Genomic DNA, 15,329 nt, shown 5'->3' on the forward strand with positions numbered 1-15,329 from the left:
TAGCTGCACTGGCTCTAACTTGCCCCTCTGTAGATTGCTGGCTGGGTATTTTACCTGGCTGCTTCTCCTCTATAGGCTCTGGGGTGTCATTGGTTAAGCTACTCACCCAGTCCCTTTAAAAGATCCTGTAGCTCATGTGATAACTGCTGAACAGGCCTCCTGCTGGACATGTCCCAATGGCTCCCAGGGTGACTTAGCTAAGCCTAGCTGAGGCTGAAAGGGTGTGAGGCTTCCTCTGCTGTTTGCTCGCTTCCTCTTTGGCTCCTTCTTCTGGCTCCTTTTGCCTGGAGGCAGAGCCCCCCAGCACAGGGGTCCCCTCCCAGGTCACTGGGCTATGGACTCTCACATGGCCAGGCTCCAGATGACTTATGGTCTATCTCTCCACCTTCTGGGCCATCCTCGCCCAGGGACTGGTGGATACTCCATAAATATTCAGGCCTCCTCTCTGCCCTCTAAGTTCTAGAACTCTCCAGGAGCTTCTAGAATCCATGAGGTGACAGAGACCCAGTCCTTGGAGCTCTGCCAACCTAACTCTCAGCAAATTAACCCTGGCTCCTCTGACTACAGCCAGAGCCTCAACTAAATTTTCCTACTGTACGTAGGGGTGCATAAGCATAATAAGTGTCCAAAACGCAGTATCTTCCAGAAGTATCAAAAACATAAAAAACTGTATTATGGATACTAGATGGAACTGAAGATTCTAGGAGATAAATGTAATACAAAGAATATGGCAGACTTTCATGGTTCCCATTAGAATTCTTAAAACATACGCACAGCAAATGTTTATTACATAGCCCCCTTAAAGAGGAAGTAGATTCTAATGGGTTTTATTTCCTCTTTATTCCCTGCAAAATAAAAGCATTGCATGCTAGCCAATTTTGTGGCACTTACCTGCAAACGAGGCCCGCGATGTCCGCGATTTCCCTGCTGGTGGAAGCATTCATCTTCACCCCTCTTCCTTCCTGTCACTGGCCAGACCCGCGTGACGTCACTCCAGTGCATGAGCGCGGGAGTCCCCAGTCACGGCACACGCTGGGGAAAAAACGGCTCAGAGGGCCGTTTCTTCAGTGCGCATGCACCGATGACATCATCGGCGCACTACAAGGTAAATGTCTCCTAAACGGCGCACGTTTAGGAGATATTTTCAGTACATATAGGTAAGCCTTATTATAGGCTTACTTATATTTAAAAATGTCTCAGACGGGTTTACAACCACTTTAAGGTATATCTTAAGCCTACATTTTTTCTTTAAATAATAAGTTCACCTTTCTCAGATTACATGTCACACACGTATTTAGGGTGTAATATGTAACATGTTGAGCATCTACCACCTCTCCGCCAAATCCACCTCCTCCTTATGACAGCGGGTGGGGGAACTTTTCCATGTGTCCACTGTCACAATTTTAAAACAGCATGGCTTTGCAGGGCCTCACCCACACAGCCACATCATTCCTTCTGTGAATGAATGATGTGGCTGTGCGGGTGAGGCAGAGTTGATTATGTCCTATGCTTTTCAGTTCCAACTATTGGCCAAAATACAGTATCTTCCTGAAATACCCAATTAAAAAAATGCATTATTGCCACTAGATGGTGCCAAAGAATACAGGAGATAATTGTATTACAAACAATGTGGCAGACTTTCATTGTGCCTATACGAAAAATTAAAACATCTACAAAAAAAAAAACTTTTAATATATGGGACCCTTAAAGTATATCTAAAGCCAACAATTTTTTCTTTCATTTTAGACAGAGTAGAGAAGGTTAAACCTTGTCAGGAATTTTTCTGTCTTGTGTCCCATTTGGTACCTATAGGTACACCCTGAAATAAGAGGAAAATACCCTCTGTTGCTCTCAATGACCCCATTGGAAAATTTCCCTCTATTTCTGTTATGGTGGCAACTCAACATTTTAATACTGGTGACCGTACTTTCCAGGGCAAATAGAGAGAGTTAATTTCCCAGGGGACACAAGGAGCAATAAAAACCTTGGAATAAAAAATGCCCAACACTCCAGCAACTATTTTGACGATATGCTGGATTTAGGCCTAACAAGATGCAATGAGTAAAACTTTTGATTAAATTGGACCTTGTGCCCATCATGCATTTTGGTGAAAAGGAGTAGGTTTGATTACTAAAGCAATAAAAAGTAGTGGGCTAAGTTACACCTGAAGTTTTATGTAAGATTCAACACTAGATTGAAATGTACTCAATTTTCATACTTTTATACAAAGTATTGGTAACTATGCAGCCAAAGTATGTGTGGTAACAGCATGCAAAAAACAGGGCCTTGGTGATTCCAAAAATGAAATCCTGTCCTGACCAAAGAGCATATGATGCCATCCATTACTGTAAAGGGGAAACCAATATAATTCTGGATGGGATGAAGCAAGGGTAAGCAGAGTTCCCAACTAATGCTGCCAGTTAGCCGACATGGCATAGCATAAGTGCAAATAACTACAATAAAGTGCAAAAGGTAACAGACTTCTTCTACTTACCCAATACTCTAAGATCTACAAAGTTGCTTTCTGATGATTTACTTCCATTGTTTGTGTAATATATGCAGAAATAATTTCCAGAATCGCTTGTTTTAAGGTTAAAGGTCAGTATATTACTTGAAGTACTATTGGAGGTTGCTGCTGAGTCTTTGTAAAAAATGTATCCAGTAACAGTGGATGGATTGTTAGCCACACATCTCATTGTGATAACTTCTCCCACTATGTATACCGCCTGCTCAGGCTCAAACTGAATAACTGGACTGGTGAGTGCTTCTAGAAGGCAAAGGAAGTTACAATTATAGTACAAAAAAACATTAGGACCCATGTCAGCAGACTTGTGTTGATAGCATTAGTTTGAGATCATTCAGAATTAATTGACAGGTGCATTTAAAGTGATAATAAACCCATACATAAGCCTGTTGGTAGAGTATTAATATTATGCGGTGGAAGCTTCTTGAATACAGAAAACAACTTTACTTGCATGGAGGATAGCAGAACATGTGTAAACAGCATGGAAACAGAAACACAACTGAACACTGAGGAAAGCATGTACTTTCATTACATCATGCCATAGATTTACATGCACATTACACTACAAGATTACAGTGCCACCTGCTGCATAAACAGGTATAATGCATATATTGTCACAGTATATAAGCGACTTGCTGTTGTTCTTCCAACAAAGCTCACTAAAGTAACTAGCCTCGGGGGATTGACAAATCCTCCTACATACATTATCTGCAGCCCTCTCTTTTCCAGAGTCTTTGAACGTACAAAAATCAGATGGTATTTCTCAGCTTCCAGGAGTTAGGGGCAGGGATCTGATGTCGCACACTGCACAGTACAGAGCAGAGAAGAGAGCTGAGTGTAATATGACACTTGAGTGGAGGGCATGGGCACCTCCCCCATCTGCTAAACAACATGAACATGCTCATCTAAGCCAGTGGATCACCTTCTGAGTGCAGGTAAGGGACAGAGGGGTGATATGTAACCCTAGATTGCCTGGTGTCAGAAAAAACTGTCAAAAGTGTCTCATGAAGAATGCAGGGGAAAGAGAAAGGAGTCAATGTGCTATGGATTGAGGCAAATACACACTATATGAAAATATGCTTTGTTTATTTTTCACTCATTTCACTCTGTTAGGGCCGGTTCACACTGCGAGGCGAGGCGAGGCGACACGGCTCGCCTCGCCTCGCTCCCGCAAGTCGCCCCCATTCAGTACTATGGAACCGTTCTGAGAGGAGCGACTCGAGTCGCTCCGACTCAGAAAAAAGGTTCCTGTACTACTTCGGGGCGACTTCGGGGGCGACTTGCATTGACTTCTATGCAGAAGTCCTCTGCAAGTCGCCGCTGACCCCCCCTGCAAGTCGCGGCGAGGAAGTCGGAGACGCCTCGCCGCGGCTCGCTGTGTGAACCGGCCCTAATAGAAACTAGCACAGGTGGCACAGATAGACCGTAACAAAGAAGTATGGATCTTTTCTTCATTTTAGAATCAAACTTACCAAGGTGGATGCAGCATCGGCCCGATGCTTAGGGTTTCAGGTTCTTGAATCCTGTGTCCGGTTTTCAGGCAGGCTGAAAACTGTGCACATCATAATAGGGTGCCCAGAGCCTCGGGTCCTCCCTGGCAGCTGTATGATGCTTAACAACTCACACAAACACTTAATGAAAGTGCATGGGGCGCTGCGAAGGTCTGTGTGTATGGCTGTGCCCCACCCCGACCCCCTCTCCTCCCCCTCAGTCCTAGCTGTGTGTCAGCCCCATATTTGCCGCCTATGCCCGGGCCAGGCTAAACAAACAAAAAAAGATGCAAAAAAAAAAAAATCATGTTTAATAGTTTGTTATAAAATTTAGCAAACAGGTCATTTTTCTCCTTCATTGAAGTGCGCTGATGAGGCGGCACTGATAGGCTGCACTGGTGGGCACTGATAGGCTGCACTGGTGGGCACTGATAGGCATAGTTAAGGTGGCACCAATAGGCACAGATAAGGTGGCACCAATTGGCACAGATAAGGTAGTACTGATGGGCACAGATAAGGTGGCACTGATGGGCACAGATAAGATGGCACGGATGGGTGGCACAAATGGGTTGCACGGATGGGTGGCACTAAGGGGCACTTATAGGTACCACTGATAGATGTAACTTATGGGCACTGATATGTGGCACTGATAGGTGGCTCTGATAGGTGGCACTGCTGGGCACTGATGGGCGGAACTGATGAGCACTGATGGGCACTGGTAGATGACACTGATGGGCACGGATATGTGGCACTGGGATGCAGCACCGTTGTTGAGGCAGATTGCGGGCACTGATGGGTGGCACTGCGGGCACTGATGGGTGGCACTGTGGGCACTGATGGGTGGAACTATGGGCACTGCTGGGTGGCACTGACGGGGGGCACTTATTTATTGATGAGGTGGCACTGGCAGGGCTGGCCATGATCGGGACTGATGTCGGCCCTTTTTTTTTTTTAATTATGAATTCTCTTTTTCAGAATTGATCTGGGTATTAAGACCCCTTTCACACTGGAGGCATTTTCTTTTTGCGCTAAAGGGCTAAAAATAGTGCCTGTAAAGTGCCTAAAAAATGCCTCCCCTGCAGCCCTAGTGTGAGAGCCCGAGTTCACACTGAGGTGGTGTGCTTGCAGGACTTTAGAAAAAGTCCTGCAAGCATCATCTTTGGAGTGGTGAATACACCCCGCCCCCAAAGCACTTCTGCAGCAGGGCTTTGTGGGCGCATTTAACCCTTTCTTCGGCCGCTAGCGGGGGTTAAAAGCGAAAAGCGACGCTAAAATGATGGTAAAGTGCCACTTAAACGAACAGCTCTTTACTGCTAACACCCAGTGTGGCTCAGTGTGAAAGGGCTCTAAGAGATACAAATGCAGCAGATGAGCATATAGTGGCATAGCTGGAGAGGGCACAGCAAGGAACTCATCCAAGAATTTCATCCAATCATAAAGATTTGAAAGAGTACGTTTCCACACAGAAAAAAAAAACAAAATGATATTACTAGAAGAGCTATTTGTGAATACCATACCTCCCAACTTTTTTAGATAGGCACGAGGGACACCTATTAGCAAAAGTATGTAGGCATTAGTAACACCCCTTGCCATGCCCCATTAAAGGAGAATTATACAAAAAAAATGGTTCGTTAAACCCATAAGTGCTTTATTTTTTATTTTTTTACCACTATTATTCCTTTACACTGGCTTTTGAAATTTACAAATGCAGCAATTTAGACATTGGGTGAAAGGTTTAGCACTGGGAAAAGATAAAAAGTGCATTTTATATACAACTATATAGATCAGACCAAAATGAGGGGCAAATTAGGAGGTAAGAGGGACAGAGGGGGTTGATTTACTAAAGGCAAATCCACTTTGCACTACAAGCACACTGCAATTGCATTTGTAAGTGCGGTCACTGTAGATCTGAGGGGAAGATCTGCTGATTTTATCATCCAATCATGCGTAAGCAAAAATGCTGTTTTAAAAAAAAAAATCACCTTGCATTGCCCATAGCTCCCAACTGTCCCTGATTTTGAGGGACTGTCCCTGATTTGGAGCAATGTCCCTCTGTTCCACATTCCACCTCATTTGTTCCTCATTTTGGTCTGATCTATATAGATGTATATAAAATGCACTTTTTATCTATCAAAAAGTGTTGTGCTCTTTGTCTCCCCCTACAGTGCAGTACCCGGCAGGAAGAGCACAGGTAAATGCCTGCCGTTTTTTTTTTTATAAGACTAGCTACTGTATTTGTGTTTATATGTGTTTGCATTAGGGTTGCCACCTTTTCTTCAAGTCAAACCCGAACACTTTATCTGCGCACAGCATTTTTTTTTTTTTTTATAGTATAAACTTTAGATATATTTCGCTATTAAATAACATTTCTAATCTTATGACATTGATAACAAGAGTTCCCCTTTACATCAGAGTCCACAGAGTTCCCCTTTTACATCTGAACTTGCAGAGTTCCCTTTCACTGTAAGGGGAGACTCTTCAGACTCTGATGTAAGGGAGAACTCTGGGGACTCTAACATAAGGGATGCTCTGGGAACCCTGATTTAAGGGGGAACACTAAGAACTCTGATGTACGAAGAGGACTTTGATGTAAGAAGGAACACTGTGCCCTTTGGTGTAAAGGGGAACTCTGATGTAAAGGGTGCTCTAAGAACCCTGATTTACCTAAGTGTACTCTCTCAGAGGCAGGAGAGAGAAGGGGGGAGACTTCAGTCACAGACAGGGATGAATGGTGAGCTCACTCACCCCTTGGTAGTCAGCACCTCTCACCCAGATGTACTGTATCTGAGGCTGCCAGACTTCTAATTAAGAGAGTAAGAGATACAGATCAAGCCCTTTCTCCTTTCCTGTCTGTGTGTGTGTTTGGGGGCGGGGGGGGGGGGGGGTGCTGGCTTTAGGCAGTGTGAAAGAGGGTGTAACAGACACTCTCAGCTTAGATAACTGCAGCCGATAACCCTGCTGGGAAGCCATGGTCTAGTCTGAATAATGTGTCCGGGTTTCAGGCAGTCTGAAACCTGGACGCATGGTTCCAAACCCGAACTGTCCGGGTGAATCATGGACAGGTGGCAACCCTAGTTTGCATGCATGTGTGTGGGGGTGTGCATGTGTGTGTGAGCATGCATGTATGTGTGTGTGTGCGAGCATGCATGTATGTGTGTGTGTGTGCATATGTGTGTGTGTGTGTGTTCATATATGTATGTGTATGTATTAGGGTGACCACATTTCCAAACTGCCATTCAGGGACGCCACCTTCCCCCCCCCCCCCCCCAGCACAAAAAAGATGATTTTTGATATTTTTTTGCCGATTTTTGGGGCAGGGGCATATGAAATCAGCGGACCCCTGTGCAAGATCAAAAGTGGGCCCTAGGCATTAAGAACAACAACAATATGGCACGCAAAGCGTGTCGTAGTGGACATGTCTTAAATTGCGCTAAATATTGGCTTAAAGGGGGTGTTGTTAAAGAGAGTCTGAAATGACTTATATAGTGCAGAATTTGGTAATGCTAAATAGGGAATGCAGAGTGTATGGTGGTGAGTAGTATGTACAGGAGAGGAGTGCGGAGTGTATGGCGTGGAGTAATATGTACAGGAGAGAAGTGCGGAGTGTATGGCGGGGGGGTAATATGTACAGGAGAGGAGTGCGGAGTGTATGGCGTGTAGGTAATATGTACAGGGGAGGAGTGAGGAGTGTATGGCGTGGGGGTAATATGTACAGGAGAGGAGTGCGGAGTGTATGGCGTGGGGGTAATATGTACAGGAGAGGAGTGCGGAGTGTATGGCGTGGGGGTAATATGTACAGGAGAGGAGTGCGGAGTGTATGGCGTGGGGGTAATATGTACAGGAGAGGAGTGCGGAGTGTATGGTGTGGGGATAATATGTACAGGAGAGGTGTGCGGAGTGTATGGCGGGGGGGTAATATGTACAGGAGAGGAGTGCGGAGTGTATGGTGTGGGGATAATATGTACAGGAGAGGAGTGCGGAGTGTATGGAGGGGGGGGTAATATGTACAGGAGAGGAGTGCGGAGTGTATGACATGGGGGTAATATGTACAGGAGAGGAGTGCGGAGTGTATGACATGGGGGTAATATGTACAGGAGAGGAGTGCGGAGTGTATGACATTGGGGTAATATGTACAGGAGAGGAGTGCGAAGTGTATGGCGGGGGGGGGTAATATGTACAGAAAAGGAGTGCGGAGTGTATGGCGGGGGGTAATATGTACAGGAGAGGAGTGCGGAGTGTACGGCATGGAGTAATATGTACAGGAGAGGAGTGCAGAGTGTATGGCATGGGGGTAATATGTACAGGAGAGGAGTGTGGAGTGTATGACATGGGGGTAATATGTACAGGAGAGGAGTGCGAAATGTATGACATGGGGGTAATATGTACAGGAGAGGAGTGCGAAGTGTATGGCGGGGGGTAATATGTACAGAAAAGGAGTGCGGAGTGTATGGCGTGGGGGTAATATGTACAGGAGAGGAGTGCAGAGTTGATGGCGTGGGGGTAATATGTACAGGAGAGGAGTGCGGAGTGTATGGCGGGGGGTAATATGTACAGGAGAGGGGTGCGGAGTTTATGGCGTGGGGGTAATATGTACAGGAGAGGAGTGTGGAGTGTATGGTGGGGGGGTAATATGTACAGAAGAGGAGTGCGGAGTGTATGGCGGGGGTAATATATACAGGAGAGGAGTGCGGAGTTTATGGCGTGGGGGTCGTTGGTGGAGAGAGGAGGAAGAGGAATGCAATACCACCTCCTGATAGTCTGTCAGCCACTGCTATACCACTTGGTGGTGGGGCACTCCGAAGGATGTAAGGGGGCACTCTGGAGGCACTAAGGGGGCACCCTGGGAGGTTGTAAGGGGGCACTCTGGCGGTACTAACTTAGTCAAAGCCCCCTTACATCCTCAGGAGTGCCCCCTTACATCCTCCTACAGAATTGCACTGAATCTTTAGCAAAGTTCCCAGGATTCCAGATGGTACAACTGCCCTCTCAATAGCAGCCAGATTGTCTTTGAAGATGGGGAAGGAGGCAAGTTGTCAAAGAAGAATACTTGCAGTGATTTGGGGGGATAAGAGCGTGCTGTATGTGCTAGGGGGGCACACTTTGGGAGGGGAGAGATTGTGCTGGTTGAATAAAAAATCTGAACCCCCCCCCCAGCACAATTTCTCTCCCCTCCTAAAGTGCCCCATAGCACATACAACATGCTCTTATCCCCCAAAATCACTGCAAGTATTCTTTTTTGACAACTGCAAGTGCCAAGCATTAATATTCTGTACAAACCTCAGATCAGCACGTCCCGTCCTGTTGTGTCCAGCCTCCTCCCCCTCCTTCTTCTGTCTGTGACATCAGAGCCGAGGACAAGGGGGGGGGGGGGACTTCAGTCCGTTTGTTAGTGTGAGGTGGGCAGGAGGGGGGAGGAAGGGAGAGATGCCATGCAGTACACACACTGTAATCGCAGCGTGTGGGAACAGAAACACCCCACACAAGCTGCAAGCCAGTCACTGGAGCCAAGTGCGGAGGTAAGAGAACCAGCAGTGACTCCCAGCAGCACTAGCGCGGAGGAGGAGGATGTGAAATCCTCCTCCGCTTTCAACGCTGGGCAGTGACGTCACTGGTTGCCAGACGCAAGGGGGCTATAGCAACCAGTGATCAGGAGGAGGTGGAGGCGGAGCTAGAGCCAGCGCTATGGCAGCTCGGTCCGCCCCTGTTCTTAGATTGTCAGTTTCATTCCGGGACACTGTATTGTCCCGGAAGGAAGGTGCCCGGGACCGGGGACAAAGATATAAATTACGGGATAATCCCGGGCAATCCGGGACACGTGGGCACCCGAGTATGTATGCATGTGTGTGTGCATGTATGTGAGTGTGCATGTATGCATATGTATGTGAATGTGTTTATCAGTGGCGGTGCATCCAAAAGGGTACACAGGTGCCGCCCCCTCTCTCTAGCCACCCCCTCTATGACCAATGGATAGATTCATGCATAGCATAGCATGAATCTATCCATGGCCACCGGTTCCACCCCAATATTTAGGTGTCTGGTCCCTTTTGGGGTGCCGGGCTCCTGAATTACAGTGGCGGGGGTGTTTTTGAAGCACCCGATTAGAGCCATTGGCACTAATAGGCTTCAAAATAGGTGAACTGCCCAGGTGTGTTAGAAAAGTGAATTAATATTTACTTTCCTAACACTGAACTGCCTCTCCACCAATCAGGTGTGCGGGTCTGTTACCTGTCACCTGATTGGCTGAAACGATAGGCGCAGCTATTGGACACCTATCAGGAGGAGAGGATGGGAGATGAGGATGGCAGATGCATGGAGGACCCCGCTCATGGCCGTGACCCGCTGCCCCACCAAGACAGGGTAAGTGGCGGGCAGACGGTGAGCAGGTGGTGGGGATTCACAGTGGCAGCATTTGTTGGCACACTGCCAGCATTTAATGGGCACACCGGCAGCATTTAATGGGCACACCCACCGGCAGCATTTGATGTCCACAGTGGCGGCATTTGATGTGCACAGTGACGGCATTTGATGGCACAGTGGCAGAGGTTGATGGGCACAGTGGCAGCATCTGATGAGTACAGTGGCAGCGTTTGATGGGTACCCTGGCAGCATTTGGGTACACTGGCAGCATTTGATGGGCACACTGGTGGCATTTGATGGGCACAGTGGCAGAGTTTGATGGGCACACTGGCAGCATTTGATGGGCACAGTGGTGACATTTGATGGCACAGTGGTGGCGTTTGATGGTACAGTGGCTGCAATTGATGGGCACAGTGGCTGCAATTGATTTTTTTGTTTTTCAGAAGTTTGCTTGCGCCCCCCTAAAAATTTTGAGCACCAGCTGCTACTGGTTTATATGTGCATGCATATGTGCATTTATATATATATGTGTGTGTTTTTATATATGTGTGTGTATGTGTATATATATATATATATATATATATATATATATATATATATATATATAGTATATGTGTGTGTATTATGTGTGTTTATGTATGTGTCTGTGTCTGTTTACATGTATGTATGCACATTTTATATAAAATGCTGTTTCTCCGAAAAGCGACCCATGCTCAGATTGCTTTTCAGAGGCATTTGACAGCCGGTAGAGAGGCAATATGTTGCCTACTGACCACCTGTTTTAACCCCTTAAATGCATCATCACTATGCTGCAACTGCATGCAATGCACACAGTTGCAGGGGGGTTGGAGTGCAGCCCCATTCACCTAGGGGTATACTTCAAGGGTGTCCTGACTTGAAAAAGATTGTGAAACACCTACATAGAGGAACCGGTCTCTCCATTTTCCTCCTGCAGCCGCTGAATGCCTGTGGGTGGGAGAGGAGGAGAAGAGGGGGGAAATGGAGAAATTGGTTCCTTTATATGCAGCCACCCACTTGGGACTAGGCCCTGGTGTTCCATCATCGGGCTCGGAGAAAAAAGCCCTGTCCGGAGGTCGGGGGGGGGGGGCTCCATGGTTTCTTGCATCGGACCCTGAAGGTTCCAGTTATGCCACTGGTAAATCGACCCCTTTATTTCAAATCAGGAATAGCTGGGAGCTATGGGACAGATTTTGCATGTCTACAAAGAAAACAGTCCATGGGGGTTATTTACTAAAGAAAAATCCACTTTGCACTGCAAGTGCACTTTGAAGTAAAGTCGCTGTAGATCCGAGGGGGTCATACAAGAAAAATAAAAAAAAAACAGCATTTTAGCTTGCACATGATTGGATGATCAAATCAGCAGAGCTTCCCCTCATTTTAGATCTTCCCCATAGATTTACAGTGACTGCACTTCCAAGTACACTTTCAGGGCAAATTTGGCTTTCGTAAATAACCCCCTCCCCCCATGTCTATTTTTGATGAGGCAGATGTGGAAGGAGGGGGCTGCTTTCTATTTAACCCTTGTAATATGTGCTGGTGTATGGAAATAAGGAATTCAAACATATTCAGCACAGCGGTTTAGATATTGCATAATAGTTAAACTTTGTTCCTGTTTTTAATGTTGGAAACATCAGAATATGATGTGATTTTTCTTGCTGCTTAAACATTGCAGCGCTACATACACCACAGGACTCTGAGTGGTCAACATGGACAGGAAAGCAAACAGATCACAGTAAGCGGAAGCCAAATATAACCACCAGATAGTACATTGTGCCATTAGTAATATAGTTTCATACAGGAAAGGAAAAAATGACACATGCTGGTACTATTATATGAAACCTTTGTGTATGTATAAATTGTTTTACCAGCACATATAGGGGCTTATTTACTAAAGGGAAATCCACTTTGCACTGCAAATGCACTTGGAAGTAAAGTTGCTGTAGATCCGAGGGGGACATGCGAGGAAAATAAAAAAGCAGCATTTAGCTTGCACATGATTGGATGATAAAATCAGCAGAGCTTCCACTCATTTCAGATTTACCCCTTAGATTTAGAGCAACTGCACTTCCAAGTGCAATTTCAGTGCAAAGTTGAATTGCGTTTGTCTGTATGCTGACGGACCAAATACGACGCAAGGGCAGCTATTGGCTACTGGCTATTGAACTTCCTTTTCTAGTCCTGTCATACGTCATCACATTCAAAACGAACGGACTTTCGAACAGACTTTAGTCCATTCGTGTGTGGGCAAGTCCATTCGTTTGGAAGTCTGTTGTAACTCTATCGAAAGTCCGTAGGGAAGACCGTTGGACCTTTTCTGCTGGAAGGTCTGGTCGTGTGTGTACGCGGCATTATTGTGACTTGCTAAAGCTCCTAAAATTATTATTACATCATTTATTTAATACTTACACGTTATGTTAATTTGTCATGGAATAATACCCAAGCAATGTCCAATAACTCTTTAAAGCCTTACTAAAAGAGAAGAATGTTTTTGTTTTGTTTTTAGAAATCATACTTACCTAGGTGGATGCAGCATCAGTCCAATTCTGCATCTGTCCCCGTTGGCTCTAATACTGAGAAGTGAGCTATCAAAGACCACTGATTGCTCAGTGAGCAGAGAGCGGTGACTATCAGTCACCACTCTCTGCTTTGCCCTCCCCAGAGCCCACTGCGGGAGCAGCTGGCTCAGGCTTTCAGCAGCTCACTGAGAGGCTGAGCCAGGTGACGTTCCAGGCTCCTGGGTGGATCCCGACCATATGATCGCAATCTTTCCTCAGGCTGGACTGGCTCTGTGACGTCAGTCGACAGCAAGCTGAAGTCTGCTGTTGGCTGAAAACTTGTCACAGGAGTGCAGAATGAACTGAACTCAGACAAACTTTGACTGTACATCTCCTTTAAATAAAGAGTTATTTTTTAAGTGTTAATTCTTAAAGTCCATCTAAGCTAAGGTTAAATACAATCTAGGTACATCAAAGCATCAAAGCAAAATATGTGCAAAACTTTTTTTTTTTATTCTTTCAATAAAAATCCGCCTTGAAAAGCATGTATCCCCCAACAACTTGCTGTAGAGAATGGCTCTTAATCTATGTGTGGAAGCAGTGGTCTCTGTGCAAAGGTCCCACATGCCCCCTGTTGAGTTAGATTTTGAGCTCTCCAATTAGCAAGGAGCATGAGCTCTGCTGATTAACCTGTTCATAACCGAAGGTAAAACAAACCTTAAAGCATAACTCCACTTTTGTTGAGAATAAAGCATTCCCCTTTGGGTGATTGATGTACATTGCATGGGTTATAACAAACTTTGTTGCAGATTCTTACCTTTTGTTATTCTGAATAAATCCATGTGTGTTTGCTTTATAGTTACAAATTAGGTGAGGCTGAAAAAAGTCCAACCTATGTGTGTGATTATAGGTCAGTATTACATTGTATATCCCTGTATGTTGTGGTCGTTAAGGTGCTCTAATAGTTTTTTGAAACTATCGATGCTCCCCACTGACTAACTAATATCCTCCAGACCCTTTATTAGCTTTGTTGCCCTTCTTTGTACTCGCCCTATTTCCAGTACATCCTTTCTGAGGACTGGTGCCCAGCTCTGGACAGCATACTCTAGGTGCGGCCGGACCAGAGTCTTGTAGAGCGGGAGAATTATTTTTTTATAAGGGGAGTTGATCCCCTTTTTAATGCATGCCAATAATCTGTTTGCTTTGTTAGCAGCAGCTTGGCATTGCATGCCATTGCTAAGCCTATCATCTAATAGGACCCCCAGGTCCTTTTCCATCCTAGATGCCCCCAGAGGTTCTCCCCCCAGTGTATAGATTGCATTCATATTTTTGCCACGCAAATGCATTATTTTACATTTTTCTACATTAAACCTCATTTGCCATGAAGTTTCCCACCCCATTCATTTGTTCAGATCTTTGTGCAAGGTTTCCACATCCTGCAGAGAAGTTATTGCCCTGCTTAGATTAGTATCGTCCGCAAATACAGAGATTTAACTGTTTACCCCATCCTCCAGGTCGTTTATGAACAAATCTAACAGGATCCATGTACTCACCCTATGGTCCATGCCAACGGACCTTATTTTGCACAGTAAACATTTATGGGAAACTGTGTCAAATGCTTTTGCAAAATCCAGATAAACCATATCTACGGGCCTTCATTTATCTAGATGGCAAAGAAGGTTAATAGATTTGTTTAGCAAGAACGATTCTTCATGAATCCATGCTGATTATTGCTAATGATACCGTTCTCATTACTAAAATCTTGTATATAGTCCCTTATCACCCCCTCCAAGAGCTTGCAAACTATTGATGTTAGGCTAACTGGTCTGTAATTCCCAGGGATGTATTTTGGGCCCTTTTTAAATATTGGTGTTACATTGACTTTTCTCCAATCAGCTGGTACCATTCCAGTCAGTAGACTGTCAGTAAGAAATAGGAAAAATGGTCTGGCAATTACTTGACTGAGTTCCCTAAGTACCCTCGGATGCAAGCCATCTGGTCCCGGTGATTTATTAATGTTAAGTTTTCCAAGTCTAATTTTAATTCTGTCCTCTGTTAACCATGGAGGTGCTTCCTGTGATGTGTCATGAGGATAAACACTGCAGTTTTGATTACTAAAGCCCCCCAATTCCCTCGTGAAGACTGAGGAGAAGAATAAATTCAATACCTTCACCATCTCCCCTTCCTTTGTAACCAGATGTCCTCATTCTTTATGGGGCCAATATGGTCTGTGCTCCCTTTTTTACTGTTTACATACTTAAAGAATTTCTTGGGATTTTTTTTGCTCTCCTCTGCTATGTGTCTTTCGTGTTCTATCTTAGCCACCCTAATTGCACCCTTACATTTCTTGTTGCATTCTTTATAAAGTCTGAATGCTGATAATGATCCCTCAACCTTGTATTTTTTGAAGACCTTCTGCTTTGCTTTTATATGCATTTTTAC

General features: G+C 45.3%; 1 protein-coding gene across 1 annotated transcript in view; it reads right to left on the reverse strand.

Moving 5' to 3' along the window:
• The window catches only part of LOC143956684 (Fc receptor-like protein 5), a 106,068-nt gene that overhangs the window by 53,360 nt on the left and 37,379 nt on the right, over positions 1–15,329 (reverse strand). The window contains exon 4 of the mRNA XM_077466878.1: positions 2,495–2,767. Within this exon, the coding sequence (XP_077323004.1) occupies positions 2,495–2,767 (273 nt within the window). The remainder of the gene's footprint in view (positions 1–2,494; positions 2,768–15,329) is intronic.

Source organism: Lithobates pipiens, unplaced genomic scaffold (assembly GCF_037356315.1).
Source record: "Lithobates pipiens isolate NorthernLeopardFrog02 unplaced genomic scaffold, aLitPip1_a1.2 Scaffold_4, whole genome shotgun sequence".
NCBI lineage: Eukaryota > Metazoa > Chordata > Amphibia > Anura > Ranidae > Lithobates > Lithobates pipiens.